General features: G+C 38.5%; 1 protein-coding gene and 1 pseudogene across 3 annotated transcripts in view; one reads left to right on the top strand and one right to left on the bottom strand.

Moving 5' to 3' along the window:
• Positions 1-26278, bottom strand: part of Usp32 (ubiquitin specific peptidase 32) — a 134194-nt gene that overhangs the window by 89163 nt on the left and 18753 nt on the right. For all 3 annotated transcript variants that reach the window (XM_052196932.1, XM_052196929.1, XM_052196930.1), the window contains exon 2: positions 10917-11044. In XM_052196932.1, coding sequence (XP_052052892.1) covers positions 10917-11044 — 128 coding nt within the window. The remainder of the gene's footprint in view (positions 1-10916; positions 11045-26278) is intronic.
• LOC127693398 (ATP synthase F(0) complex subunit C2, mitochondrial-like) lies at positions 3881-5571 on the top strand (annotated as a pseudogene).

The raw sequence follows: 26278 nt of genomic DNA, 5'->3' as shown, positions 1-26278 counted from the left end.
TGAAAACAAGATATTCAATGACAAACCAAAATTTAAACAATATCTATCCTCAAATCCAGCCTTACAAAAGGCACTATAAGGAAAACCCAAGTAGGCTGACTACACTCAATAAAACAAAGAAAATAAATAATCCAACACCAGCAAACTGAAGGAAGGAAAGAGGATGGAAACTCCGTCTCTGTCTTCCTCTCCTTCTCCTCTTCTCTCTCTCTCCCACTACCAACATCAAAATAACAGGAGTTAACAATTGCTGATCATTAATATCTCTCAACATCAATGGACTCAATCTCAACTCAATGGACTCAAAAGATAATTCTCAACATAGGGATCTCTAATGGCAGAGAACCACTTAAAGAACCCTTCAAAGTTTTTAGTCATTAGAAAAATGCAAATGAAAACAACTCTAGGAGTCTATCTTATATACATTAGAATAGCTGAGATAAAAAACTCAAGAGATGGGCTGGAGAGGTGGCTCAGTGGTGACTGCTCTTACAGAAGTCCTGAGTTCAATTCCCAGCAACCACAGTGGCTTACAACCATCTGTAATGGGACCAGATGCCCTCTTCTGGCATGTCTGAAGACAGTGACAGTGTACTCATATACATTAAATAATAAATAAATAAATAAATATTAAAAAAACAAAAAACAAAACTCAAGAGACAACACGTGCTGAGGAAGATGTTGAGCAAAGAGAACACTCCTCCATTGCTGGTGAGAGCTTAAACTCATACAACCTCTCTGGAAATCAATTTGGCAGTTTCTTAAAACATTGTGAATAGTTCTATCCCAAGACCCAGCTATGTCACTCCTGGGCATACACCAAAACATGCCCCACTATATCACAAGGACATTTGCTCAACTATGTTCATAGCAAGCAGCTTTATTCGTAACAGCCAGAATGTCCCCACAACTTAAGAATGGATAAAGAAAATGTGGTAATCTACACAGTGAATATTACTCAGCTATTAAAAATAACGAAATCATAAAATTTCAGGCAAATGATGGAACTAGAAAATATCATCCTGAGTGAGGTAACCCAAATTCAGAAAAATACTCTCTTATAAATAGACATTATCCACAGACCCAAAGAAACTAAGTAATAAGCTAAGTAATAAGGAGGGCCCAAGGGAAAATGCATGAATCTCAGTTAAAAGGGGAGACAAAACAGACATCAGAGGTGGATGGAGTGAGAGAACTGGGGGGTTGGGGTTGGGGAGCCAGGGATGGGAGTCAGGTGTGGTGAGAGGGGAGGTGGGAGAAGAACAGAAATTGTTGGGGTCATCTCTAGGACTAGCTGGAGACCTGGGATTGGGGAGCTTCAGGAAATCTAAGGGGGTGACTTAGTTGAGACTTCTATCAGTTGGGGATACAAAAATTAAAGTGGCCACCTCCTGTAACCAGGCAGGACTTTCAGTGGAGGGAGGGGTACATCAACCCACCCACAGAACCTTAGACCCAAAATTTGTCCTGCCTAGAAAATGTACAAGATAAAGATGGAACAGAGATTGAGGAGACAGCCAACCAATGACTGGCCCAACTTGAGATCCATCCCATGGAAGAGAGCCAACCCCTGACACTATTAATATTAATCTGCTATGCTTGCAGAGCCTAACATAACTGTCTCCTGTGAGGCTACATCCAGAAGCAGATGGAAACACATGCAAAGACTGACAGCCAAACATCAGGTGGAACACAGGGAGTCTTGTGAAAGAATTGAGGATGGGATCGATTGAGCAAGCCAGAGGGGTCAGGGACACCACAAGAAGACCCACAGAATCACCTAACCTGGGCCCATGAAGCTCAGAGAAACTGAACCACCAACCAAAGAGCATGCTGGTGCTAGACCTAGGCGCCCTACACATTTATAGCAGATAAGCAGTCTTTATGTGGGTTCCCTAACAATTAGAGCAGGGGCTTGGCTCTGATTCTATTGGCCTCCTATCTGGACTGCCTGGTCAGGCCTCAGTGGGAGAAAATGTACTTAGTCCTGCTGTGACTTGATGTCCCAGGATATTGGAGGGCTTCCTCTTTTCTGAAAAGTTGGGGGGGGATTTGTAAGGGAGGAACTGGGAAGTGAGGAGGAAGGGGGGCTTCAACTGGGATGTAGGTAAGTGGATAAAGAAGTGGAAAACAAAAAGACTTGAAGTGGAAACTTCTAGCTTCTTTTGAAAGCTATGTCAAATGATGGTTCTGGGGCACATAAATGAAAGGATAGCTCACTAAAGCAAACAGGTGAAAGAATGTTTTCCTGAAACAGACACAGGTGAAAGAATGTTTTTGTTTTAATATAGCAAACATGTGAAAGGACCGGGGATGAAAGAGTATAAATATAACCCCCACAGACAGTGGGAGACAAGTATGGAATTTTGGTTTGGTTTGCTCCTCCTTGCTATTCTTCCCCAAAGACATGTATGTATTGGTTCGCCTTACATATAACACTGTTGAGCTCAACTTGTGATAACACCACCTCAAAAAAATTTGCTCAAGAACCACTGAAGTTCCTGCAGCAGCTTGCTCTGTGGCCATGCCTCAGGCCAACTGGCTAGTCTGGCAGCTTCGTAAGGACTGTATTGTAGTTGCCAGTTCATGGCTGGTGTCTGCCTGCCTAGAGGACTGGATTCAGCAGCGGCAGAATTATATTTGGTGTTTGCTATGAGAATGAACTGCTGCCAAAGAACTATTGCTGAACAGGTCCACTTTCCCCACATCCTAATAACTTTTCTACTACCTCTGCTGGGTGGTGGCTAGAGGAGAGGTTGAACTCTTATTAAAGCAAAAAATTTATGCCTATACTTATAAAACTCAAAAATTTTTTCATAGTATCTGATTTTTTAAAAAAAGATCTGTGTGTGTGTGTGTGTGTGTGCCATGTGTGTATGGGTGGCCATGGAAGCCAAAATGGGAGTTGGATCCCCTGGAGCTGGAGATAAAGACAGCTATAATGTAGATGTTGGGAAGTAAACTCAGGTCTTCTAGAAGGCAAAAGCACTCTTAACCACTGAGCTATTTCTCCAGTGTCTAATCTTGATAGTTATATTTCAAGAAAGAAGCATGAAAGCAGAAAAAAAAAAACTGGTTATATGAGTATTACTTTGGGGGAATTTAAAATAGACAGGAGAATAATTTCTACATTTATTAAATAACATGCTATAATTGTCGATCAAACTGTTGTAAATTATACTTTCCTTTGGAAAGAAAAATGCATTTTCTTAGTTTTCAAATACAGAAATAGACTATTCTACATGGTATATTTCTCTGTCCTCTTGAAATTCAGTAGGCCCCTATAAAGGGAAGTGACTGTATGTGAGTTTCATCCTGTCCAAATCTATGGACTCATGGAATTACCTAGATAATTTAGATTGGAATTACCTAGATAATTTAGATTGAAATTACCTAGAAAGTTCAGACTGACTGAAGAACAAAAGTTAGCTTTAACCCAAGTAATTAACAAATCTTTCTAGTTACTTGAAATAAACAAATCATTCCCAACTTACAAGCATACTAATCAGTCACTTATTAAAATGACTAAAATACAAGAAACATTTTTTTTAGCCATTTATAATTAGATTTCCCCTGGCTAGCCCCAAAATTCTACTTATAATGTGACAAAATACTGAGCAATTAGCAATAATACTTAGAAGATGATTTAAAAGCATACTACTACAAATGTTTGTGTGTATTTTCACCTAAATTGCTGGGAACCAGCCCAGCGACAAGTACTGAGGAAAGTGACAATGGGCAGCACCAGCTGGTAGCACCAGCCGATTTCAGGAGCAAAGCTTAGTTTTATGAAAATAAAAGTTGTTTATTTTTGGTAATATTTATATTTCTTTAACTCTTTGCTATTCTAAGGCAAAAAACTGCTGGCTTTGATAATTAACTCCTGCTGTTCAGCAGCAGCGGAGGAGGGGGACAGGAATTAAAAGGAATTAGCCTTCTTCTCTACTCTGGAACAGCTCTCCATCCAGCCTTGGCCCCTCACTCCTGAAAATGCATGCCTGCTCCAAGTTTGTTTCTACCTGCTCCCTGATCAATCAGGAGCACCTCTCGGCTGCTGAGTCGTCCACTGTCTGCAGTGCAGTTGAAGCCATCAGAGACACCAAGAGATGAGAGCCTCAGCAGCTTGGCAGTCCGGTGACCTTTGACCTCACTTACCCCTAGCCTCAGCTTCTAAATCAGCACCATTTCAAGCGACAAAGACACAGCTGCCAAGTTCATTGGAGCTTGGGCTGCTACAGTTGGGGTGGTTGGCTCTGGAACAGGGACTGGGATTATTGGGAATCTCGTCATTGGCTATTCCAAGAACCCTTCTCTGAAGCAACTCTTCTACACGATTCTGGGCTTTGCCCTCTCAGAGGTGATGGGGCTTTTTTGCCTAATGGTGGCCTTTCTCATCCAGCAGCTGTCCCTACTTCCACCTCCCATGGTTCTTTCCTATCTTGTCTGCCCTGTAAGTTCCTTTTCCTGTATCTCCCCAAGAAGTCTGGGGAAAGTGCTTGGCTCAGGGTTTGACATAGAGAAGACAATAAATACTATATTAATAAGAAAAAAAAATAAAGGAGGGGAGGGGAGAGGGAGAGGGAGAGGGAGAGGGAGAGGGAGAGGGAGAGGGAGAGGGAGAGGGAGAGGGAGAGGGAGAGGGAGAGGGAGAGGGAGAGGGAGAGGGAGAGGGAGAGGGAGAGGGAGAGGGAGAGGGAGAGGGAGAGGGAGAGGGAGAGGGAGAGGGAGAGGGAGAGGGAGAGGGAGAGGGAGAGGGAGAGGGAGAGGGAGAGGGAGAGGGAGAGGGAGAGGGAGAGGGAGAGGGAGAGGGAGAGGGAGAGGGAGAGGGAGAGGGAGAGGGAGAGGGAGAGGGAAAGGAGAATTAGTTTATTTGGTCTCTTTGTTCTTTTACTTGGGAGCCACCTAACTGATCAGTTAGAGGCTCAAAGTTTCATCAGTTTTTTGTGAGCCAGAGAAAAAGGAAAAGAAAGTCACACCTGCAGAAAGAAAAACTCACTCATTCTGAATGAAGCAAAAGAAAAACAATGAAGCTCCAACCTTTATTGCCAAGAGAAAGAAACGCTTTTCCATTATTGTCATTCTTAGCTCTTATGCTAATTGATAATTGATCACATAGTTTTCCAAGAAGCTTTACATTCTGTAAGTTCATAGCAAGTTAAAGACACTAATTCAAGTCATAAATCAATAAGGAGTTACTGCAGAAATGTTTACATATGTTTCCATTAAGACTAGTAAAAAAAAAAAAAGGACTAGTACCTGACTAAATGTTATTAGTTTCATAAATTCATTAAAAGTTTAAAACAATAGTTCTTATGTCATAAGTGAGCACAGTTTTGCCAAGAGACAGATCATTTTCCTTCTGTCTCATTGGTTTGGAAGTTTTATATATATAAACCAATCAATATTTTATTTTCTGTCCTTGCACCAACAATAAATTATCTATTCACAGTTTTTATGACCTTCAGTTACCAGATAGTGATCTTACAACTAACCTGGAAAGAATGTTTTCCCTGATTGAAAATTGTTCCAAGCTTGCTTTCTTATCCTAGTGCAGTTAGCCATGATACATGAAGGTTTACAGAGCTCTAATTGCAGCTTTCATACTACAGAGACCTCAAAATTACTTGTATAAATTTAGGAATTCTATAGTATCATTATTAGGAATTTTGGAATCATCAATTTGTCTACATAGCATGAGAGTACATCTTTCTTGATCTGTAGAAAATCTGCCCAATATGGTGGGCTATGCCCAGTAATCATTGGACTATGTAATAGTCAATAGCAAGAAGCAATCCTGGGATAAAAATCTCTGAAGGCCCTGCAATTCAGAGCTTACCCATAGCAGCCATGGACAGCGGTGGGCCATCTTCAGAAAACTTACTTGCCTGCCTTTAGCCTTTCCTAAATGGCTCCTGACACTATAGTATAAACTAAGTTTGAGGGTAAATATAGGAATGGAATAATTAATATGAATCAGGTATGGGGGCAGAGCACTCATACATTAAAAAATAAGTACATAAATAAAAAAAGACTTCTGAAAATTTTGCTGGGAATCAAACCTAGATTCCCTGGAAAGGCAGTCAGTGCTCTTACCCACTGAGCTATTTCTTTGGCCCTATAATTTTTGGGTGAGGGTGGGGAACGAGGCAGGCCATAGCTTACTATGTAGTCAGTGTTAAAGTTACAGAAATCTGCCTGTCTCTGGCTCCTAAGTGCTGGGGTTAAAGATCATACTGACTAATTTTATGTAAATTTGATACAAGCTAGAGTTATCTGAAAGGAAGGAATCTCAACTGAGAAAATGTCTCCATAAGATCTTGGGTTTCAGGCAAACCAATGGGGCACTTTCTTAATTAGTGACTGATAGAGGAGGGTCCAGCCATGGTGGATGTTGCCGTCCCTGCGCTGGTGGCCCTGGGTTCTATAAGAAAGCAGGCTGAGCAAGCCATGATAGTAAGCCAGTAAGCAGCACCCCTCCGTCATCACCTCTGCATCAGCTCTGGCCTCCAGGTTCCTGCCCCGCTTGAGTACCTGTTCTGATTAACTTTGGTGATGAACTAAGATGTGGAATCAAATAAATCTTTTCTTCCCCAACTTGTTTTTCGTTATGGGGTTTCTTCATAGCAGTAGTAACCTTAACTAATACAAAGATAAACACCACCACATCAGGCTCTTTGTTGATGTTTAGTCACCTGTTTTCAGAACACTACCCATAGGGGGCAGTCTATGGCTATGGAAAATAGTTGACAAAGAGTAAAATAAGTAAACTATGACTACAGAATATACAACATATCTTCTATTTTGTAAGATGAACTTGAGATATCATAATATCCAATGTCCTACTTCTAAAAGTGAGAAGGCCTAATGTCTACAGGCCTAAGTGACATTTAGCTGTTTAAAGCCCTGTTATTAACCTGGGCAAGGTGACTGACAGGTATGCTCACCAGGCAGGGGGGAAGGGGGAGACTGAAACAGGCAGAGTGAGTTCAAGAACAGTCTGAGCTACTCAGCAAGTTCCAGACAGCTACATGGGAAAGGGACTAGAAGATAAAAGAAAAGAGGATGGGGAGGGGTATTATTCTTAAATAAAAATTTTCAAATTTGAAATTACTGTTCAGAGCTGAAATAGTTTTCTATCCACTCATAAAATAATTTAAGCAAATACACTATTTTTTTTTTCTTTTGGTTTTTGGAGACAGGGTTTCTCTGTATAGCCCTGGCTGTCCTGGAACTCACTCTGTAGACCAGGCTGGCCTCAAACTCAGAAATCCGCCTGCCTTTGCCTCCTGACTGCTGGGATTAAAGGTGTGAGCCAACACTGCCTGGCTACTTTTGCCACTATTAATCCTTTCAGTACTGCCAACTACAAAATAATATTAAAATAGATGGTTCAGCAAATAAAGGCACCTGCTGCCAAGTGACAAACTCAATTAATTTTCTGGCAATAACATGGAAGAAAAACCAAATACTGAAAACTGTGCTCTGGTCTCTTTAACACACACACACACACACACACACACACACACACACTCTACAGTAAAACAAAACAGATTTTAAAAAAATCCTTCAGGGGCTGGAAAGATGGCTCAGTAGTTTAAGCGCACTTGTTGCTTTTTCAGAGGACTACAGTTCATTTTCTAGCATTCATATTAGGTGGCTCACAAACACCTGTAAGTCCAGCTCTAGGGGATCCAACACCCTCTTTTAACTTCTGCAGGCACCTGCACAGGTGTACATACACACAAATTCTTTAAAGTTCAGAAGATAATTTTTTTACAAATATTCAATCATATAAACATCATGAACTGTTTGGCTGATAGGTATTTGTTATATACTGAAAATTATAAAATGCCATTGAAGAGTCTTTCTCATTTCCTGGATCAAAATATGTAATAGTTTAAATGATAACTCTTCCAAATGAATCTACAGATTCTATACAATCCCTATTAAGTCAGTAGCCTTTAGTTTTCCTTTTGAAGAATCTGTGAGCTGATCTTAAAATTCTTATGGAAATGCAAGGTATCTAGAATAGGCAAAACCATCTTTAACTACAAGAATAGATTTGAAAGAATGATGCTTTCCTTCTGATTTTAAAACAAAAAACTAAGTGGGGACAGGGAGAGAATGTGATACTGATAAAAGATTAAAAAAAAAAATCAATGAGCTATAATTCATCAAGGTTTTAGTTTACACTTTCAGGCCACTGATAGTCACCAAATATATCAGGACAACTCAAGTGAGGTTAGCTGCTGAACCATCTCACCCACCCTATCAGAACAATTCAATGACAAAATAGTCTATTCAACAAGGAGTCCTGACACTGCACATGTACATGTGTAACAATGAACTTGGACCTAACACACAATACACAAAAGTTAATATTAAATGAATGAAAGTTAACACTATAAAAAGCTTAGGGAATACAGGAGTAGATCTTTGTAACCTTAGGTAAAGCAATATTTTTTTTTGGGTTTTTTTGTTGTTGTTGTTTTTTCGAGACAGGGTTTCTCTGTATAGCCCTGGCTGTCCTGGAACTCACTCTGTAGACCAGGCTGGCCTTGAACTCAGAAATCCACCTGCCTCTGTCTCCCAAGTGCTGGGATTAAAGGCATGCGCCACCACTGCCTGGCAAAGCAATGGTTTCTTAAACAAAAAAGAAACAGTGCAAGTGATAAATGGACTTCACCAATTTTAAGGTTTCTGATTCAAAAGGCACCATGGAGAGAATGAGAAACCACCTAAAGACTGGGAAAAATATTTGCAAGTAATGTATCATATAAAAGGGCCTACATTTAGTCTTACACTCCAATAAAAAGACAACACAATTTAAAAATGGACACAAATCTGCTTTTGGGTACACATGTATGTGTACAGATAGATGCAAAGAGATCAAATAATGTGACTTAAATTTCTCCCAGCACCATGAGACAGTTCTGTTTAAGCAAAAAAACTGAGAGAAAAAAACAGTTGAACAATCTCTTGAATTTGGAAGCATTTTCTATTCATTACTTTGAACTTTAAGCCCCTTCATTATTTTATTTTTTGAGACAAGGTCTCTCTGTGTAGGCCTGGTTGTCCTTGTCAAAAGATTCACTTGCCTCTGCATCTCAAGTACAAGGCTTAAATGCATGCACCATACCTGACTATGTCTCTTTTTCTAACTGTCAGGTTATAGCGTAGTATTAAATTACTTATCAACATCTTTGTACTGTACTAGTACTCAAGACAAACTTATAAGGGGAAAAAATATGAGCTATAGGAACCCATACTAAAACAGACCCCAATAAACAATGTAAAGATATGTAAACAATAAACAAAAATCAAAAGATATGTAAAACAACATATATCCTCAACCAAAAAACATACATTAAAACTAACAAACAAACACCTAGAGCTGGAGAGATGGTTCTTAAGAGCACTGACTGCTCTTCTTCTACAGGTCCTGAGTTCAATTCCCAGCACCCACATGGTGGCTCACAACCATCTGTAATGGGATCCAATGCCTTCTTCTGGTGTGTCTGAAGACAGCAACAATGTTCTAATGTACATAAAATAAGTAAAAATCTTTAAAAACAAAAGTAAAAAACCAAATGCAATATTTATTATATATATGACAAAAGTATAAAACATAGTTTAGAAATACAGGTATTATTTAATTAAAAGCAGATGTTATTTATTTACCATTTTTAAAAATAAAGTTTATTTTAAAAAATTTAAAAGTAGAGGGGCTGAAAGAACTGCTCAGTGGTTAGGAGCATATGCTGCTCTTGCAGAAAAACTGAATTCAATTCCCAGCACCAACATGGTGGTTTACAACCATCTGTAACTCCAGTTCCAGTAAATCCAACATCCTCTTCTGACTTCCATAGGAACTAGGCACACATATAGTGTACATGTATACATTCAGGCAAAATGTTCATACATACAAAATAAAATAATCTAAAAAACTGCTAAAAACAATTTTAAAAAATAAAGCAGAAATTTAAGGTTCCATGTCATATCAAGCTTAAAATTCCTACTATAACTTTTATCTTATTTTATTCTTACTCATACTTAGAATAATAATGCATCTCTGTCCATAATTACAAAATAATATTATTTTTAGAAAGAGAATGTTTACAAACTTCTTGTTTATTTATTTGTTTGTTTTTCTAGACAGGGTTTCTTTAGATAGCCTAGACTGTCCTATAACTTAACTCTGTAGACCAGGCTCGCCTCAAACTCTCAGAGATCTGCCTGCCTCTACCTCCTTAATGCTGGGAATAAAGGCATATGCCACCACCACCCAGTAGCATACATTTTTATTTAAACATTTTACAATTTAAATAAGAATTTAAGTAATTTCTAAAAGCTCTTATTTTGTTTACAAAATTTACAGACTCAACTTTTTTCAATACAAAATTTGTAAAACATACAACATAAAAATTAAATGTCACAGATGATATTTAAAATACGGAGGCAATCATGTAAACAGTTCATAAAATTATTTATCAGTTTCAAAGGCACCAAAAAAGCAAAAGTATGGCCATAGAGGGTTCCCATTTAACCTTCAAGAATAAAACACATCAAAACCAGGACTTTGTTGCTTACCTACTTGGCAAGAAAAATAGCTGAAAGGAAGTTGAACTCTTTTAAGAGGAGACTCCTGTAGAATTTTAAAAGCAAAATGGACAAGAGCACAGGGAGGGTAGCCTACACCTGTGAACCCAGCTCTCAGAAGATGAAAGAATGAATATAAGAAGTTCAAGACAAGCCTCAGCTACACAAAGTCAGAAACCAGTCTGAGCTACAACAAACCCTGCCTCAAAACAAAACATTTAATATCAGAAAAGAATTTAAATAACTTGAAATTTTAAAAATACTTAAATTTAAGCTGGTAGACAACCATGAGAGAAACACAGCTCCACAAAGATTACCTCAGCAACTTTAGGAGGTACTCCATCCCCAAGCACTTCCCTGATGAAGCAGTGCTGACTCATGTAATATGAGAGTCCACAGGTCCTCTTGAAGGCATCTTTGAGTCGTTTCAGCTCAACATCTGTAACTACAAATCAGAAACAGAAGATGGATAAGAAACCAAAAAGAAAAAAGGCTTTTGAAACCCAGCTCTCACAGTGAGATGCGGATAATCCCAGTACTTAAGGCTGAGAGAAGAATGGAGACTGAGGCCAACCTGAGCTATATGCAATGTCTTTTTCTTTTTTTTAAGGGGGGGAGGCAGAAGAAGAAAAGGCATACGTAGGGCATAGATCTTTAATCCCAGAGGCAAGGGAATCTGAGTCTGAAGCCAGTCTGGTCTACAGTGAGTTTTAGGAAAGCCAGAGCCACACTGAGAAACCCTGCCTCAAAACAAAAAACAAAACAAACAATAAGTCCAATAAAAATAAGTACAAAAGTGTGTGGGGGGGGGAGGGGGTGCTTCAGAGCTTAAGAGCACTGACTGCTATTCTGTAGGTCCTGAGTTCAATTCCCAGCTACTACATGGTGGCCCACATAATTATCTATAATTCTAGTCCCAGAGATCACTCATGCACATAAAATTTTATTTTAAATAAGAAGATGAAACTTTAAAATATGCATAGAAACTTCAAGCCATGGAAAGCAAAAAAAAAAAAAAAAAAAAAAAAAAAAAAAGCACATATTTCAAACAGGCTAAATGGCATTAGATTCTGGTATCAACGTTTTTGGGCACCAACATAACATTTCCTTTGTAAGAAAAGTATATTATTTGAACAATCTCCAATTTACATTCTTGCTATTTACACACACACACAAATATAAATAGATGATACTAATAATTTAAAATCGGAGGGATGGAAAGATGACTCAATGGTTAAGAACATATAAAGGTTCCTAGTACCTTGTCAGGTGACTCCCATACATCTGTAATTCTAGCTCTAGGAAGAGCCAACTGATCTTGGGCACCTGTACTCACATGCACAAACCCACACACATATTTCTTAATTATCTTAATCTAATTATGAATATATATTATATATTAATATTACTGATAAGTATATGATGAATATTTATTCAGAATCGGGCTAAAAAGTTAAGAGCATTGATAAACAAGGGGAAGTTCAGATCTCAGCATCTATATACACACACTTTTGTAACCCTAGTACTGCAGTGGATGAAACTGGGGCTTGCTGGCAAGAAAAATTCAGAGAGAACCCATAGCAAAATAAGAAAGTAGGAAGAATGCCGGGGCGGTGGTGGCGCACACCTGTAATCCCAGCACTCTGGGAGGCAGAGGCAGGCAAATTTCTCAGTTCGAGGTCAGCCTGGTCTACAGAGTGAGTTCCAGGACCGCCAGGGCTACACAGAGAAATTGTGTCTCAAAAACAAAAAAACAAAAAAACAAAAACAAATCTGGAAAAAAAAAAAGTAGGAAGAGAAAGAAAAGGACATTTGATACTATCCTCTGGCATACACAAAGGTAAGCACGCCTAAATACAAACAGACATATACTGAAAGTACACACATTTCTATCTACTTATCTATCTGTAGTGGCTATTCCTGGTTGTCAACTTGACTATATCTGGAATGAACTACAATCCAGAATTGGAAGGCTCACCTGTTATCCTAATCTGGAGGCTGGGAGATTTAAGTTTCTGACCTGGATCTTAGCATGGAGATCTTGAAGCATAGTGGTTATAAATTCCAGAAGATTAAGACAGGGAGATTTCTGAGTTCAAGATCATCTGGGACAAAGTAAGTCCCAGATCCAGGCATGGTGGCACACACCTTTAATCTGGGCCACACCTTCTGCTGGAGACCTACATAAGGACATTGGAAGAAGGAATATTCACTCTCTCCACCTGCTTGCCTTGTGGGACTGAGCAACTGCTAGCTAGATCCTTGGACTTCCATTCACAGCTGGTGATGATTATTGCTGGGGAGTTGGACTAAAGACTTTAAATCAACAAATTCCCTTACTGCATAGAGACTACCCATAAGTTCTGTGACTCTAGAGAAGTGACTAATACACTATCTATCTATCTAATTTATGCATTCTATTACTTTAAGCATTTAAGACATCTTTCACTTTATACAACAACCTGTCTAAACAAAGAAGGGCTAATGAGATAGTTCATTGGGTAAAGGTGTTTGCTGCAAAAGCCTGGTTACCTTAGTTAGATCTCTGCAATAATGCAAATAAAGGTGGAAGGAGAAAAATCAATTCCACAAGGTTGTCTTCTGACCTTGACACAAGATGTAGGGCACAGGATGCATGCCAACACATATCATGTACTGGCACTGTCTTTGTTTGGTTTCTCTTACTGTGATAAAATACCATGGCCAAAAGGAACAGGGAGAAGGGGTTTAATCTGGTTTACACTGCATCATCAAAGGATACCAGGATAGGAACTCAAGGCAGGAAACTTTGAGGGCAAGAACTGAGGCAGAAGAACTCAGCTTACTGGCTTGCCAACCATGGCTTGCCCAGTTTTTATAGAACTCAGGACCACCTGCCCACAGTAACACCACCCACATAGTTTGCTGGGCCCTCCATATCAATCATTAATCAAGAAAATTCCCCACAGGCTTGCCCACAAGCCAATCTAACAGAAGCACTTTCTGAAATTAATTTCCTCTTCCTAGATGATCCTAGTTTGAATCAAGTTGACAAAAAATTGAGAAGCACACAAAAAGTAATAAGATTAATTAATTAATTAAAAGAGAAATGAGCAACAATTCCAATGAAGATACAAAAATGGTTGCCTTTGGCTCAAGTTGGAAGAAACAAAGAAGACCTCTGGATGCAGAAGAGGATTACATTATTTTTTAAAGGTGAAACCAGGCAGGTAAAAGGGTCAAGAGCATTCCAAACAGAGGGTAATGTGTGGAATTATATATACATGTCACTACGGCAACATACAGCAGGTTTAAGCAAAGAAGGAGGAGGAAAAGGAGGGGGAGGAGGAGGGCAGAGCAAGAAGAAGAAAGGAGGAGGAAGACAGAAGGAGGAGGAAGGAGGAGAACAGGAGGCAGAGAGATAATGTCTACAACTATGAAGATCAAGTTACAGTTAATTTATTCTACCAAGAGGGAGGGATAAAACTCAGACAAACTCTTGGAATTTGGAAACAAGGGATGAAATGCAGAACTTTCGAGTTAAAACAGTGCAGAAGAGAGCAAAACGCAGACCATTATTAGAAGAGGAAACCTCAAATCTGTTCTGAGAATAGAAGCAATCTAGAGCAAGCTATGAAAGCTGTATGGTAACATTAGGAAATTACATTGGCTTTTTAATTTCTTGAGTATAAAGCTTAGAAAGGTCCTTGGCCTCAAGATAACTAAACAGGTTGGAGAGATGGCTCAGTGGTTAAGAGCACTGGCTGCTCTTCCAGAGGTCCTGAGTTTAATTCCCAGCAGCTATATGGTGGCTCACAACCATCTGAAATGGGATCTGATGCCTTCTTCTGGTGTGTCTGGAGACAACTACAGTTCATATACATAAATAATAAAAATAAATAAATCTTTAAAAGGTAACTAAAACACTGGGTAAAAAACATAAAACTGAAATAAACCAAAATTTACAATGTCTAAAAAGGAGAAATGAAGAGAATAGCAAAGAAACCTGGTAATGAAAACCTAAAAACATGTTCTCCAAAGGCCAGAAAGAAGTACCTGATAAGCAGTCCCAAGGTAGAAATGGCCAGCAAGATAAAGATGGAAAGGGCTTGGCACACAGCTAATCACTCAATAAATGTTTGTCATATGCAGGGAGGGTTCCTGGTTCAACAGCATGTGGTGCAATGATTGAAAAAAGAAAAAATATATATGATAATTCAAATAGTTACTAAAATGTAGTTCATCAGAAATCGAATTTACTAACATCTATAATATACCAACTCAGTATTTTATTTTTAGGTGTGAAAACAGAACATAGAACAAAGCCTATCTCATGAATTATAGTAATTAGAGAGAAAACTTTGCTATGAGAACTATTATATTTATTTAAGATATCTAATTCATTAATGCCCTTACTAACACATTAAGTTGCTTCTGATCTAGTGGAGACAAAATAAATTAGAATATTAGAATATAATACTGCAATCTTCTATTGTTGGTTAAAAAAATTATTTGAAAAACCATTAATTTCTGTTCAAAAATAAGCATGTTTGTGATGGAGCTACAGCTTCCCAACAGAGTACTTGACTAACATTCTGAAGGCCCTGGTTTCAATCCCCATTGTGTATTGATGACATCAAAATGATGAATAAGAAATCTATTCACTAATAATGGTGAATAAAATGTGTATGGAAACCTTTTAAAGTGTTTATAATAAACAACGTCCCATCAACAAAAAGATCAAATAAATTATTGTATGTACTTAAAATTTTTACAGACAGTAAAATGCTGCCACAGATCTAAATTTACTGAAAATTATATTTTTATTTATTAAAAGTAGTACACAAACATTTTATCAAAGTGCATAAAATATTCTTTAGTTTGGCAGGTATAGTGGTACATGCCTTTAATGCCAGCTCTCAGAAGGCAGAGACAGGTGAATGCCTGTGAGTTTGAGGGCAGCCTGGTCTACAGTTTAAGCCAGACAGAATATAAAACAAGACCCCATCTCAACAAACAAACAAACACTTAATTCAGAATTTAAGTCTGTAATAGCTCTTGCTTAGCATGCGTAAGTCTGTAAGTTGGGTTCCCAGCAGTACCCCAAAACATTGAAATAAAGGAAACAAACAAACAAAAATCAGAAAGAGCAAAAGAGGAGTATCAAAAAGAAACTGCCAGGATCCAGTGAGATGGCTCAGCATTTGCTACCAAGCCTGATAATGTGAGTTTAATCCCCAGGCCCACATGGTAGAAGGAAAAGAAGCAATTCCAAGAAGTTGTTCTCTATAATCTCCACATGCAAATGGCATATATGCACAACCCTTGCACCTCATGAATCATATATACACAAACAATAGTAACTAACTAAATAAAAACTTTTAAAAAGAGGAAAGGAGTTGGGATTGGCACCGTGAGTAAGAGCACTTGTTGCAGAAACACGAGAAACTTAAATTGGATCTGCAGAACCCATGGAAAAAACCAGGCTCTCCAGATTCAATAGCTCCAGGTTCAAGGAGCTTAACCTTATCTCTAGAGAACAGGCAGAAAGTGATAGAATAGGAAACCTGATGTCTTCTACATATACATGTACACACACACCCACACCCACACACAACTGTCGTAAGTTGTAAAGAACGGACTCATCACTGCTTTAGATTTGAACACGAGTGCTGTCTAAAGACAGTTAAGTCATATCATTGAGCACTTAACACTAAATGAAAACTAACAATCCATAAAATTTATATGAAAACTCCCTTCAAAAATAAATTTAACAAGATAGTATTGGCTCAGTGGTAAAGTAGTTATCTAGGACACACAGTAGTTATCTGAGCACTGAGTTCAGTTCTCAACACCATAAACAAACAAAATACTACTACAAGCAATTAACATTGCAGAGGAGGGGCCGGGTGATGGTGGTGCACGCCTGTAATCCCAGCACTCTGGAAGGCAGAGGCAAACGGATTTCTGAGTTCGAGGCCAGCCTGGACTACAGAGTGAGTTCCAGGACCACCAGGGCTATACAGAGAAACCCTGTCTGGGGGGTGGGGGGGAACCAAATCCAAAAAACCAAAAAAAAAAAAAAAAAAACAACCCCCCCCCAAAAAACATTGCAGAGGAGGAGGGGGGAGGAAGAGGAAGAGGGGGGAGGAGAAAGAGAAGGAGGAGGAGGAAGAGGAGAACGAGAACGAGGAGGAGGAGGAGAAGAAGAAGAAAAAGAAGAAAGGGTTCACTGGTCTTAAATTGTAGTAGTCAATGATTTTAATCCTAGCACTCTGGAGCCAGAGGCAAGCAAATTTTCAAGGCCAGCCTGGTCTACATAATGAGTTCTAGAACAGCCAAGCTACATATTATATAGTAAGACCTTGTTTTTGTTTTTTCCCTAAAGGCACTTCACATATTTGTATTTCTGTTACAAAAGTTATTCAAGTTGAGCATGGTAGTGCATTCCTGTCATCCCAGCACTGGGGATATACAGGTAGAGGGATCAGGAGTTCAAGGTCATTCTGGGCCAGCATGAAACCCTATCTAAGACCAAAAAAAAAAAAAAGGTAAACTAAATACATTCAGGGTAGCCTACACAGCTACATAAAATACCACAAAAATGAATAGGCAAATACATTTTGTCAAACCATAACTGACAACAGAATACTGGATGCTATGGAAGCCACAAAGATAAATGTCAATAATCTTGGAGTCTTATTCCAAGTCAGTCACTGCTAGGCCTTGTTCTCTTTAGTCTAGTAGTTCCCCTTTTCTTGATCACAACTATTTTAATAGTTCTTTCCCTGCCACACAACTACAATCAATTGAGGAGTATTTAAAGAACTGATGTCCAGCACCCCTCCCCCAACCAACCAATACAAAGTTCATACTTAAGAACTTCACATTAGGAGTCAGGCTGTGGTGGTAGACGCCTGTAATCCCAGCACCCTGGGAGGCAAAGGCAGGAGGATTTCTGAGTTCAAGACCAGCCTGGTCTACAGAGTGAGTTCCAGGACAGCCAGGGCTATACAGAGAAACCCTGTCTTGAAAAAACCAAAAAACCAAAAATCCAACAAACAAAACAAACAAACAAAAATACTTTCTGAGTTGCCAAGAGATTTTTTTTTCACAAAACATATAATTTTACAGGAAATTTACAAGTTTGTGATGGGCTTCATGCACAGTATCCTGAGCAGTGGATTGGACATGCCTGCCAGAGGAAGGGCACTAGAGTTCAAATGCATGATAACAACACAAGTTTATACAAAGTAATAAGGAACATAACAGAAATAAAAAGTGCAAAGGGAATAAGGAACATAACAGAAATAAAAAGTGCAAAAGGAATACAGATGAAGAAACTATCATTAAAGAATCTTGGAAAATCAAAATCCACAAGACAAATTTTTTTTAAAAAATCAACAAAGAAAAGCCTGCCCTAGACGTGTACATCTATAATCTCAGCACTAGGGAACCAGAGACAGGAGTATTAAAGCTAGTCTGAGACCAGGCAGTCCTAAGTAACAAGATTCTGTCAAAATAAACAAGCAAACAAACAGAAAAAGAGACCTGAGGATTAGGTCAAAAGGCAGGAAAGGAATAAATGTGCTTGGTAAGTTTGGGCTTTTAAAGAAATTATTCTTAGGATTATTCTAGAAAAAGGATGAAAGAAGTATAATGAGTGTAAAACTTGTCTTTTTCATTTATTCTTCTTTCATATTTATATCCCAACCAGTTTGCCCTCCTTCCTCTCTTCCCTGTCCCTTCCCACTAAAATTTTTTCAATAAATCTAAAACCTACTGGAAACTAAATCTTATTTTAAAGTTCTATTAAGATGTTTGATGCTCATAGATATACAAAATATTCCATAATGGAAAAGCTGACATTTTGAAAAAGAAAGCCAACAGAGGTAAGCAATCCACTGCTTCCCATTCTTTTCATTTTCTGCTAACAGAAGAAAGAAAATTCAGTGGGGTTCCTGTTGGAGAACATGTTTCAACAAAAGAAAAAAGGATGGAGGAAATCAAGGTTAAGAAATTTAAGGAAGTTTTAAAAAATAAACAATGCACAGAAAATATTAAACAAAAGATAGGGAGGAAGCTGGGAAAAGACACAGTAATCCCAGCACTCTGGAAGCTACTGCAAAGGATCCTTAAACAGGTCTTATAAAGAAGACCTGTTTTAAGGAAAGAACGCTGCACAAGCATGAGGGCCTAAATAAGACTCTCCAGTACCTATCCACTTAACAACGCTGAACATTCCAGAACATTCTGCAGTACAAACTGTAGGTAGAAGGTTTTGTAACTGGTTTTGTCCCTCTACTGAGGCCTTGCCTGATTGCAGAAAGAGGCTAGTTCAGGCTCTGTGTCCCTCATTACTAGTAATCTTTGCTAGGGTTACTCTCATAGTGGAAAGAACCTGCAATAACTGTTGTCAAAGACCAGAAACTTCATCCAGCAACTGATGGGAGGAGATGCAGAGTCCCACTGCCAAACATCAGGAAGAAGGATAGTAGGAACCAGAGAGGACATGGATGCTACAAGAACAGGGCTCACAGGATCAACTGACTGGGACTCATAGGGGCTTGCAAAGATCAGGGAGCCTGTAAAGGGTCTGACTAGGTCCTCTGCATGTATGTTATGGCTGAGTATCTTGGTGTTCTTGTAGGGGCTCCTAACAGTGGAAGCGGGGCTGTCTCTGACTCTTTTGTCTGCTTGCAGACACTTCTCCTACTGGGGTTGCCTCTTCCTAACCTTGCCTGATGTGCCTGGTCTTACTGGGTTGGCTATTTGGTTGATGTTCCTGGGAGGCCCACTCTTATTTGAGAAGAGGCAGAGGTGGGGTGAATCTGGGGGAATGGGAAGATTGGGAGTAGGGAACTGTAGGGAGGGGAGGAGGGAGAAACTGCAGTTGGAATGTAAAATGAGAGAATAAAAAAGATGAACTCAAAGTATGCACCTATAATCCCAGCACTGAGGGGCAGAAAGAAGTAGGAAATGGAGACAGGAATCCCGAGGTGTGTATACAGTGAAAGACCCTCTCTCAAAAAAGGTAGAGGGAGACTAGCTCTGGCCTCCAGATGTACACACACATGTGAGTACATCTGCACTCACATGTGTATACACCATACATACACAAATAATAAAAGTAAATTTTTAAAATAAGAAAGGAATATAAAAATAAAATCAACATTTCACTGCTATCCACAGTTAAAAACAACAGGGTCACCTCTAAGTTACATGCTGTTCAGATTCATGGACCATGAGAGAATGTCAAAGCTATAGTATAAGAAAACTGTTGTCATAGCCACTTTTTGAAAATATGTCATATATATATATATATATATATGAACAGGAAATACTCATATTAATACATTATCATAATTTAGACTGGGTTTTCTTTTTGGGTTTCCAAAACAACTCATGTAATTTCATTTTACAAATCCTGTCATCACAGCTTAGCTATCCAAGTACTAAAGATAATGGTACTCTGCAAAACAGGAATGCTATTGCAGAGGTCAGATTAAGAAAAGTTAAATTGGGGTTGGGGATTTAGCTCAGTGGTAGAGCGCTTGTCTAGCAAGCGCAAGGCCCTGGGTTCGGTCCTCAGCTCTGTTAAAAAAAAAAAAAAGAAAGAAAGAAAGAAAAAGCTAAATTGTCGGGGTGGTGGTTGTGCATCACTTTAATCCCAGCACTTGGGAGGCAAAGGCAGGTAGATCTCTGTAAATTCAAGACCAGCCTGGTCTACAGAGTTCCAAGACAGTCACAGGCTACACAGAAAGACCCTGTCTCTGAAAAAACAAACAAGCAAGTAAGCAAACAAACAAAAACCAAAAAACAGCAATACAGAATTATATCTAGGCAGAGCTAGAGCTAAAATAAATATTTAAATTTCCAGTCTGACACTTTTGGAAAGTACAAGACCAAGTAGCAGAATAGACACTGAACAAAACTATGTAAACTGTGGCCTTATCAGGAGAGAACAAATTCCCATCTGATCCATACCAAATGGCACAATTTCAGGTATGGTACCTAAAGCAGCCTTAAAGAACAAGGGGGGATGAACAGGGATTGCAACCTATTTCTACATCAAAACAAAGACACAAACTTTCAATATCTAAGATTTACCCAAGACCAAGATGAGAAAAGGGGGTGGGAAGAATACCCAAGTACAAGAATGAAGAGTAAATTAGGCCATCTTTAGATTAATTAGTGATCCAAAGCTCCAGGTATATTCTCTGGGGTTAATGAAAAGAGAATCTTTCCCATACTTAATTAGTTCCATAATGACGTATACTAGTTAATAAGGTAACAGCCATGCTATTTGTGGGAAAGAAAATGAAAGACAAAAGAGAGCCTGGCAGTAGTGGCACAAGCCTTTAGTCCTAGCACTTGGGAGGCAGAGGCAGACAGATTTCTGAGTTCAAGGCCAGCCTGGTCTACAGGGTGAGTTCCAGGACAGCTAGGGCTATACAGAGAAACCCTGTCTCAAAAAACAAACAAACAAACAAAAATAAAAAACAAAAAAACAAAAAAAACAAAAAAAAGAAAAGGAAAAAGAGAGTTAAAGAATTTTCTCATAATTTTTTAAACTATTTTTCATTTTATATATATGGGTGTTTTGCTTGTATGTTTGTTGTATCTGTGCACCATGTATGTACCTAGTGTCAGAAGGTTTCAGATCCCTGGAACAGTTGTAAACCACCATATAAGTTCTAGGCATTGAGTCTGGGTCTTCTGGAAAGGAAACAAATGCTCTGAACCACTGAGTCACTTCTCCACGGTCATAGGTTTCTATAGAAAGGGCAAAAGCACAATTTCAAAATAAAAAAAAAAAATCTATTTATAAAGAAAGCTATTGTGGCTAGGGAGATGACTCAGTTGGTAAAATATTTGCCGTGTAAGCATGAGGCCCTGAGTTCTGATCCCTAGCACCCGTTTAAAATGGGGGGCCAAGAGATGGCTCGGCTGTTAAGAGCACTAGCTACTCTTTTGGCCCGGGTTCAACTTAAACCCCACACAACTGCTTACAACTATCTGTAACTCCAGTCTCCGAGATCTACACCTTCTTTTTGCCTGTAGTGCACAGACAGATGCAGGCAAAACACTCACACACATAAAATAAAATAGGGCTCAGTTGGTAAAGTACTTGGCTAGATATTCATTAAGCCCCACCTTCAATCCTTAGCACCCACAACTGACAACAATCTGTCACTCAGTTCCAGAGGACCCAATACTCTCTTCTGGCCTCCAAGGGCACCAAGCATGAAAGTGGTACACAGACAAACACACAAGCAAAGTATCCATGCACATAAAAATTAAGAAAATATTTGTTTGCTGTTGTTTTTGTTTTTCTGAAACAGGGTTTCTCTGTGTGGTCCTTGCTATTCTGCAGCTCAGAGATCAACCTGCTTGGGCCTCCCTGAGTTCTGGGATTAAAGGTGTGAGCCACCAGCATCCAGTGAAAAATAAATCCTTTAAATAAATAAATATGCTTTTGTTTTTTGAAAAAGTATAAAAAAATGGTCCACTAGTAATACACTCTAGTTAACATTTCAGAGCAAATCATCTGTAATTCAAAGCAGGAATTAAAGTATAGCAGTTTCCATATCATTTGGCCTCAATGTTCAAAGTCAGTGCTGCCAGCCTATGAAACGGTACTAGAAAACAGAAAGTGGCTCTCTGCTTGGCACATGAAGTCGTTCTTGGCTCAACCACAGCACACATGGCTAGTGTAGACTGTAAATGGATGTGGCTCCATATCTTCACCTCTCAGACCACAAGTATCTGTAATCAAAGGGAGCCATGCCTTCCTTCCAGAACATGAGCATCCATCTGCCTCTATTTCTGTTCCCAAGCATCCTCTGAGCTTGCCTGTATAATATAAAAAACTGAACTAATCTAAAAGAAACTTTGGCTTCCTTGTTCCTGTTACAAAATTCTATTTAGTGTATAAATATGTGAAGAAAAAAATATAGACTGGGATCTTTGTGTCAGAAAACCAAGCTACTTTGTCAATGAATGAAACAGTAATAGCAAACTTTAAGGCACAGATAGAGAAACATTCAAGTTGTACAATTTTTTTTTTCTAGAGTAGTGACAACAGTTCCCATTCTGAAACATGACAAATATGCCACCATAAAGTTAACTTTAAATAATTTCTGGGGTAGATTGTATCTTTGAAAACTGCCTGTAAGAACAGAATATAAATCAAAAAAAGACAACTTAGTTAACAGTCACAGGAAATTTGATGTATCCTTAGATACTAAAATAGAATCTTAAAACTATGACTAAGAAAAATGCCCCTAAGTCTTCATTAGCTTCTCATATTTTCTGCAATACCAAAAAAAAAAAAAAAAAGACTATTTAACATGTTGCTAAGTTTTCTAGTTTATTCACTTGCTTCTAGCAATTTCTCAAACCAAACACATGATTTATCATTTTCCCGGTTCATACACTTCTGAAGCTATCAGCAACATAACATTCATCAGTTCAGTTACATTATGTTTCCAAGTATCCTTACCTCCTCCAGCAAGGGGAAGGGGGACAGTTAGTCAAAAGGCAAGTTCCTTTATAAATCTAACCAAAGTGTGAAAATTGGTTGCCTTCAGTGTCTTTAACCTACTGAACAAAATTAATAACACAAGTTATACCTAACTTACCATTTTAATCTTTAAAAAGCATTTCAAGCCAGGTGTCGGGACCCATGCCTATAATCTCAGCTCTTAAGAAATAGAGGCAGAGGATCAAAAGTTCAAAATACATCACCTTATTTATGACAATTCTATCTTTATGATCTGACCACCTTCCAAAGACTATGCCCTTAATGCTATCACTCAGAAAAGCACAATGGTTCTGGTAAGATCTATCACCTATATACAACTCAAAACAACATAGTTTTGTAAAGAAAACTACAGAGGACAATATATACATACAGTTTAGGGGAGCAAGGGTGGTTGTCACTATGTAGCCCCAGCTGTCTCTGGCTTCTTAGTGCTAGGATTAAAGATGTGCATCACCACAGTGGTCCAGATATAGATCTCATCAATGCCTCTGGAAAGAGGTTCTAATTTTTTACACTGTGCTAGCTGAGCCCACAATTTTCAAACTAAAAGCTAATTCCTTATACCTAATTTTAGTTTGGCAATCATGAAATGTTTCCTATAATTTTCAGAATTCACAGAAAATCCTTGTTGACAGAATTATATGGTTAATAACCTTAGAAGAGAACAAATTCACAAAATTTAAATGCAACATAACAATACATATTAGTCAAACAATATATTAATGAAATGTGGAATTACTCTTTCCATGCAAAATAGAAATAACTACAATTCATAAGCATCTTCCTTGGAAAACTGATAAAAAACAAAGTATATACTGCTGGGAGTTTGGTGGTACACACCTTTATCCCAGCACTCAGCAGGCAGAGGCAGGTAGATCTCTGTGAGTTTAGTACTAGCCTGCTGGACAGAGAGAGTTCCAGGACAGCTAGGGCTACACAGAGCAACACTGTCTCAAAAAAAAAAAAAAAATCCTATCTGGAAACAAGCAATCAATCAAAAAGGGAGGAAAGGAGGTAAGGAGGGAGGGAGGAAGGGAAGGAAGAAGGGTAGAAGGGAGGGAAAGCATACACATCTCAGGTCTCAACAATGCAGTAGTTCAGAAGAAATAATATTGGAAAACTGATGTCTCTGCAACCATTACATCTAGTATTTGTCAGGAAAGGGGGGCTTATTACTATTAATAGAATATAAAACCTCTTTTAAAAACTACATAATAGCCAGGCGGTGGTGGCTCACGCCTTTAATCCCAGCACTTGGAGGGCAGAGGCAGGCAAATTTCTGAGTTCCAGGCCAGCCTGGTCTACATAGTGAGTTCCAGGACAGCCAGGGCTATAGAGAAACCCTGTCTCAAAAAAACAAACAAACCAAAAAACCCTACATAATAACCAATTGTTGTTCCTTTTGATACCAAAACCAATTTTGAAAGAATTATTTACAGAAATAGGAGTCAGGTATCAGCAAGTCTGAATGAGTTAAGGAAATTAACACTGATATTGTAAAACTGAACTCTTCTTGTTTTGGATATGTCCATGAGATAATTGTGATAGCCAAGCTTTTGATTATTAAGTCCACATCAGCACTTGGTAGTAAATAAAAAAAAAAAAAAAAAGATCCAATCTCATTTGAAGAAAATGAAAAGCTATTTCAATAATAAACACCAGATTTGATTTTGTTTTTCCTGTATATGTGTGCATGTGGCTGGTGTGCATGCATATGTGCTGTTATCACACACGTGGAGACCAGAGGTATGTTGGGTATCCTCTGATATTACTCTCTACCTGATATACTGAGGCAAGGTCACTTGCTATATACCCAGAGCTTACAAGTTTTAGCTAGTCTAGGCAGTCAGATAGCCAAGGTGTCTTTCCTCAATGGGTGCCAGGGATTCATGTCTTAATGCTTGGGCAACCACTGATTTCCCCCTCACCTATTTCTCCAGCCTTGAAAGCTTTTATTTCTTCCCTTATGATTAAAAAATAGGGATGGAGAGATGGCTTAGCACTTACAATCATTTGTAACTCTTGCATACTCTTACAGTTTCTAAGATTGTGACATGTAAAATTTGAATGAATATTTTTTGTGCTTTTATGAAGTAGAAATGTAATTTTATTAAGATTTGTTAACAGTCCCAATATCTACAATTTTGAAAATATAGATGTACCAGCTAGTTTTATGTCAACTTGACACAAGCTTATACAAACATACATACATACATACATACATACAGATACGTATGTGTGTGTATGTGTGTATGTATATATATATATATATATATATATATATATATATATATATATATATATATATAATGAAGATGATGATAAAAGAGGCGGCTTTTTTGGTTTGTTTGTTTTTTTTTTTCTTGACAGGGTTTCTCTGTGTAGCCCTGGCTGTCCTGGAACTCATTCTGTAGACCAGGCTGGCCTTGAACTCAGAAATCCGCCTGCCTCTGCCTCCCAAGTATTGGGGTTAAAGGCGTGTGCCACCACCGCCCGGCTAAAAGAGACTATTAACTTGGAAGGATTGAGAGAAGAGGTGGGAGGAAGCATACCTAGGAGGAGTTAGTGGAAAAAGGGGGAGGGGAGGGAAATGATTTAATCCTATCTCAATTAAAAACATATTACAAAATAAAATAAAAGGAAATATGAGCTGGAAAGTGCTCAGGAGAGGACTTGCTAAGCAAGCAGGAGTAGCTGAATTTGAATTCCATCATAAAAAAGCTAGGCATGAATACATGGACACAGACAGACAGGCAGGCATATGTACATGTACATATGTGCATGCACACACACAAACACCTGTATACACAACACACACACAAAGAAAAAACATGAATGTGGGTGTGAACAGACAATTATCCCAGAATTTCAGAGGTGAAGACAGAAGGATCAATAGTATTCAAGGACAACCTCAGCTTTATATCAAATCCAATGCCTGGCCTATACATGAGATCCTGTCTCAAAAAACAAAAACAAAAGGAAAAGAAAAAAAATCACCCTTTCATCATATTATAAACATCAGGACACTTTTTATTCCTTTATGAGGTAACTATTTTTCATTGGTGTAAAATTATCATAAGAAATCCAATATAAATACCGAAGAAAAATCAGGTATGGTGGCACACATCTGTAATTCTAGCATTTGAGAGGTAC

This window comes from Apodemus sylvaticus, chromosome 10 (genome assembly GCF_947179515.1).
Source record: "Apodemus sylvaticus chromosome 10, mApoSyl1.1, whole genome shotgun sequence".
Taxonomy (NCBI): Eukaryota; Metazoa; Chordata; class Mammalia; order Rodentia; family Muridae; genus Apodemus; species Apodemus sylvaticus.
The sequence above is the reverse complement of the archived record's forward strand: the minus strand, read 5'-3'. Positions and strand labels throughout refer to the sequence as shown.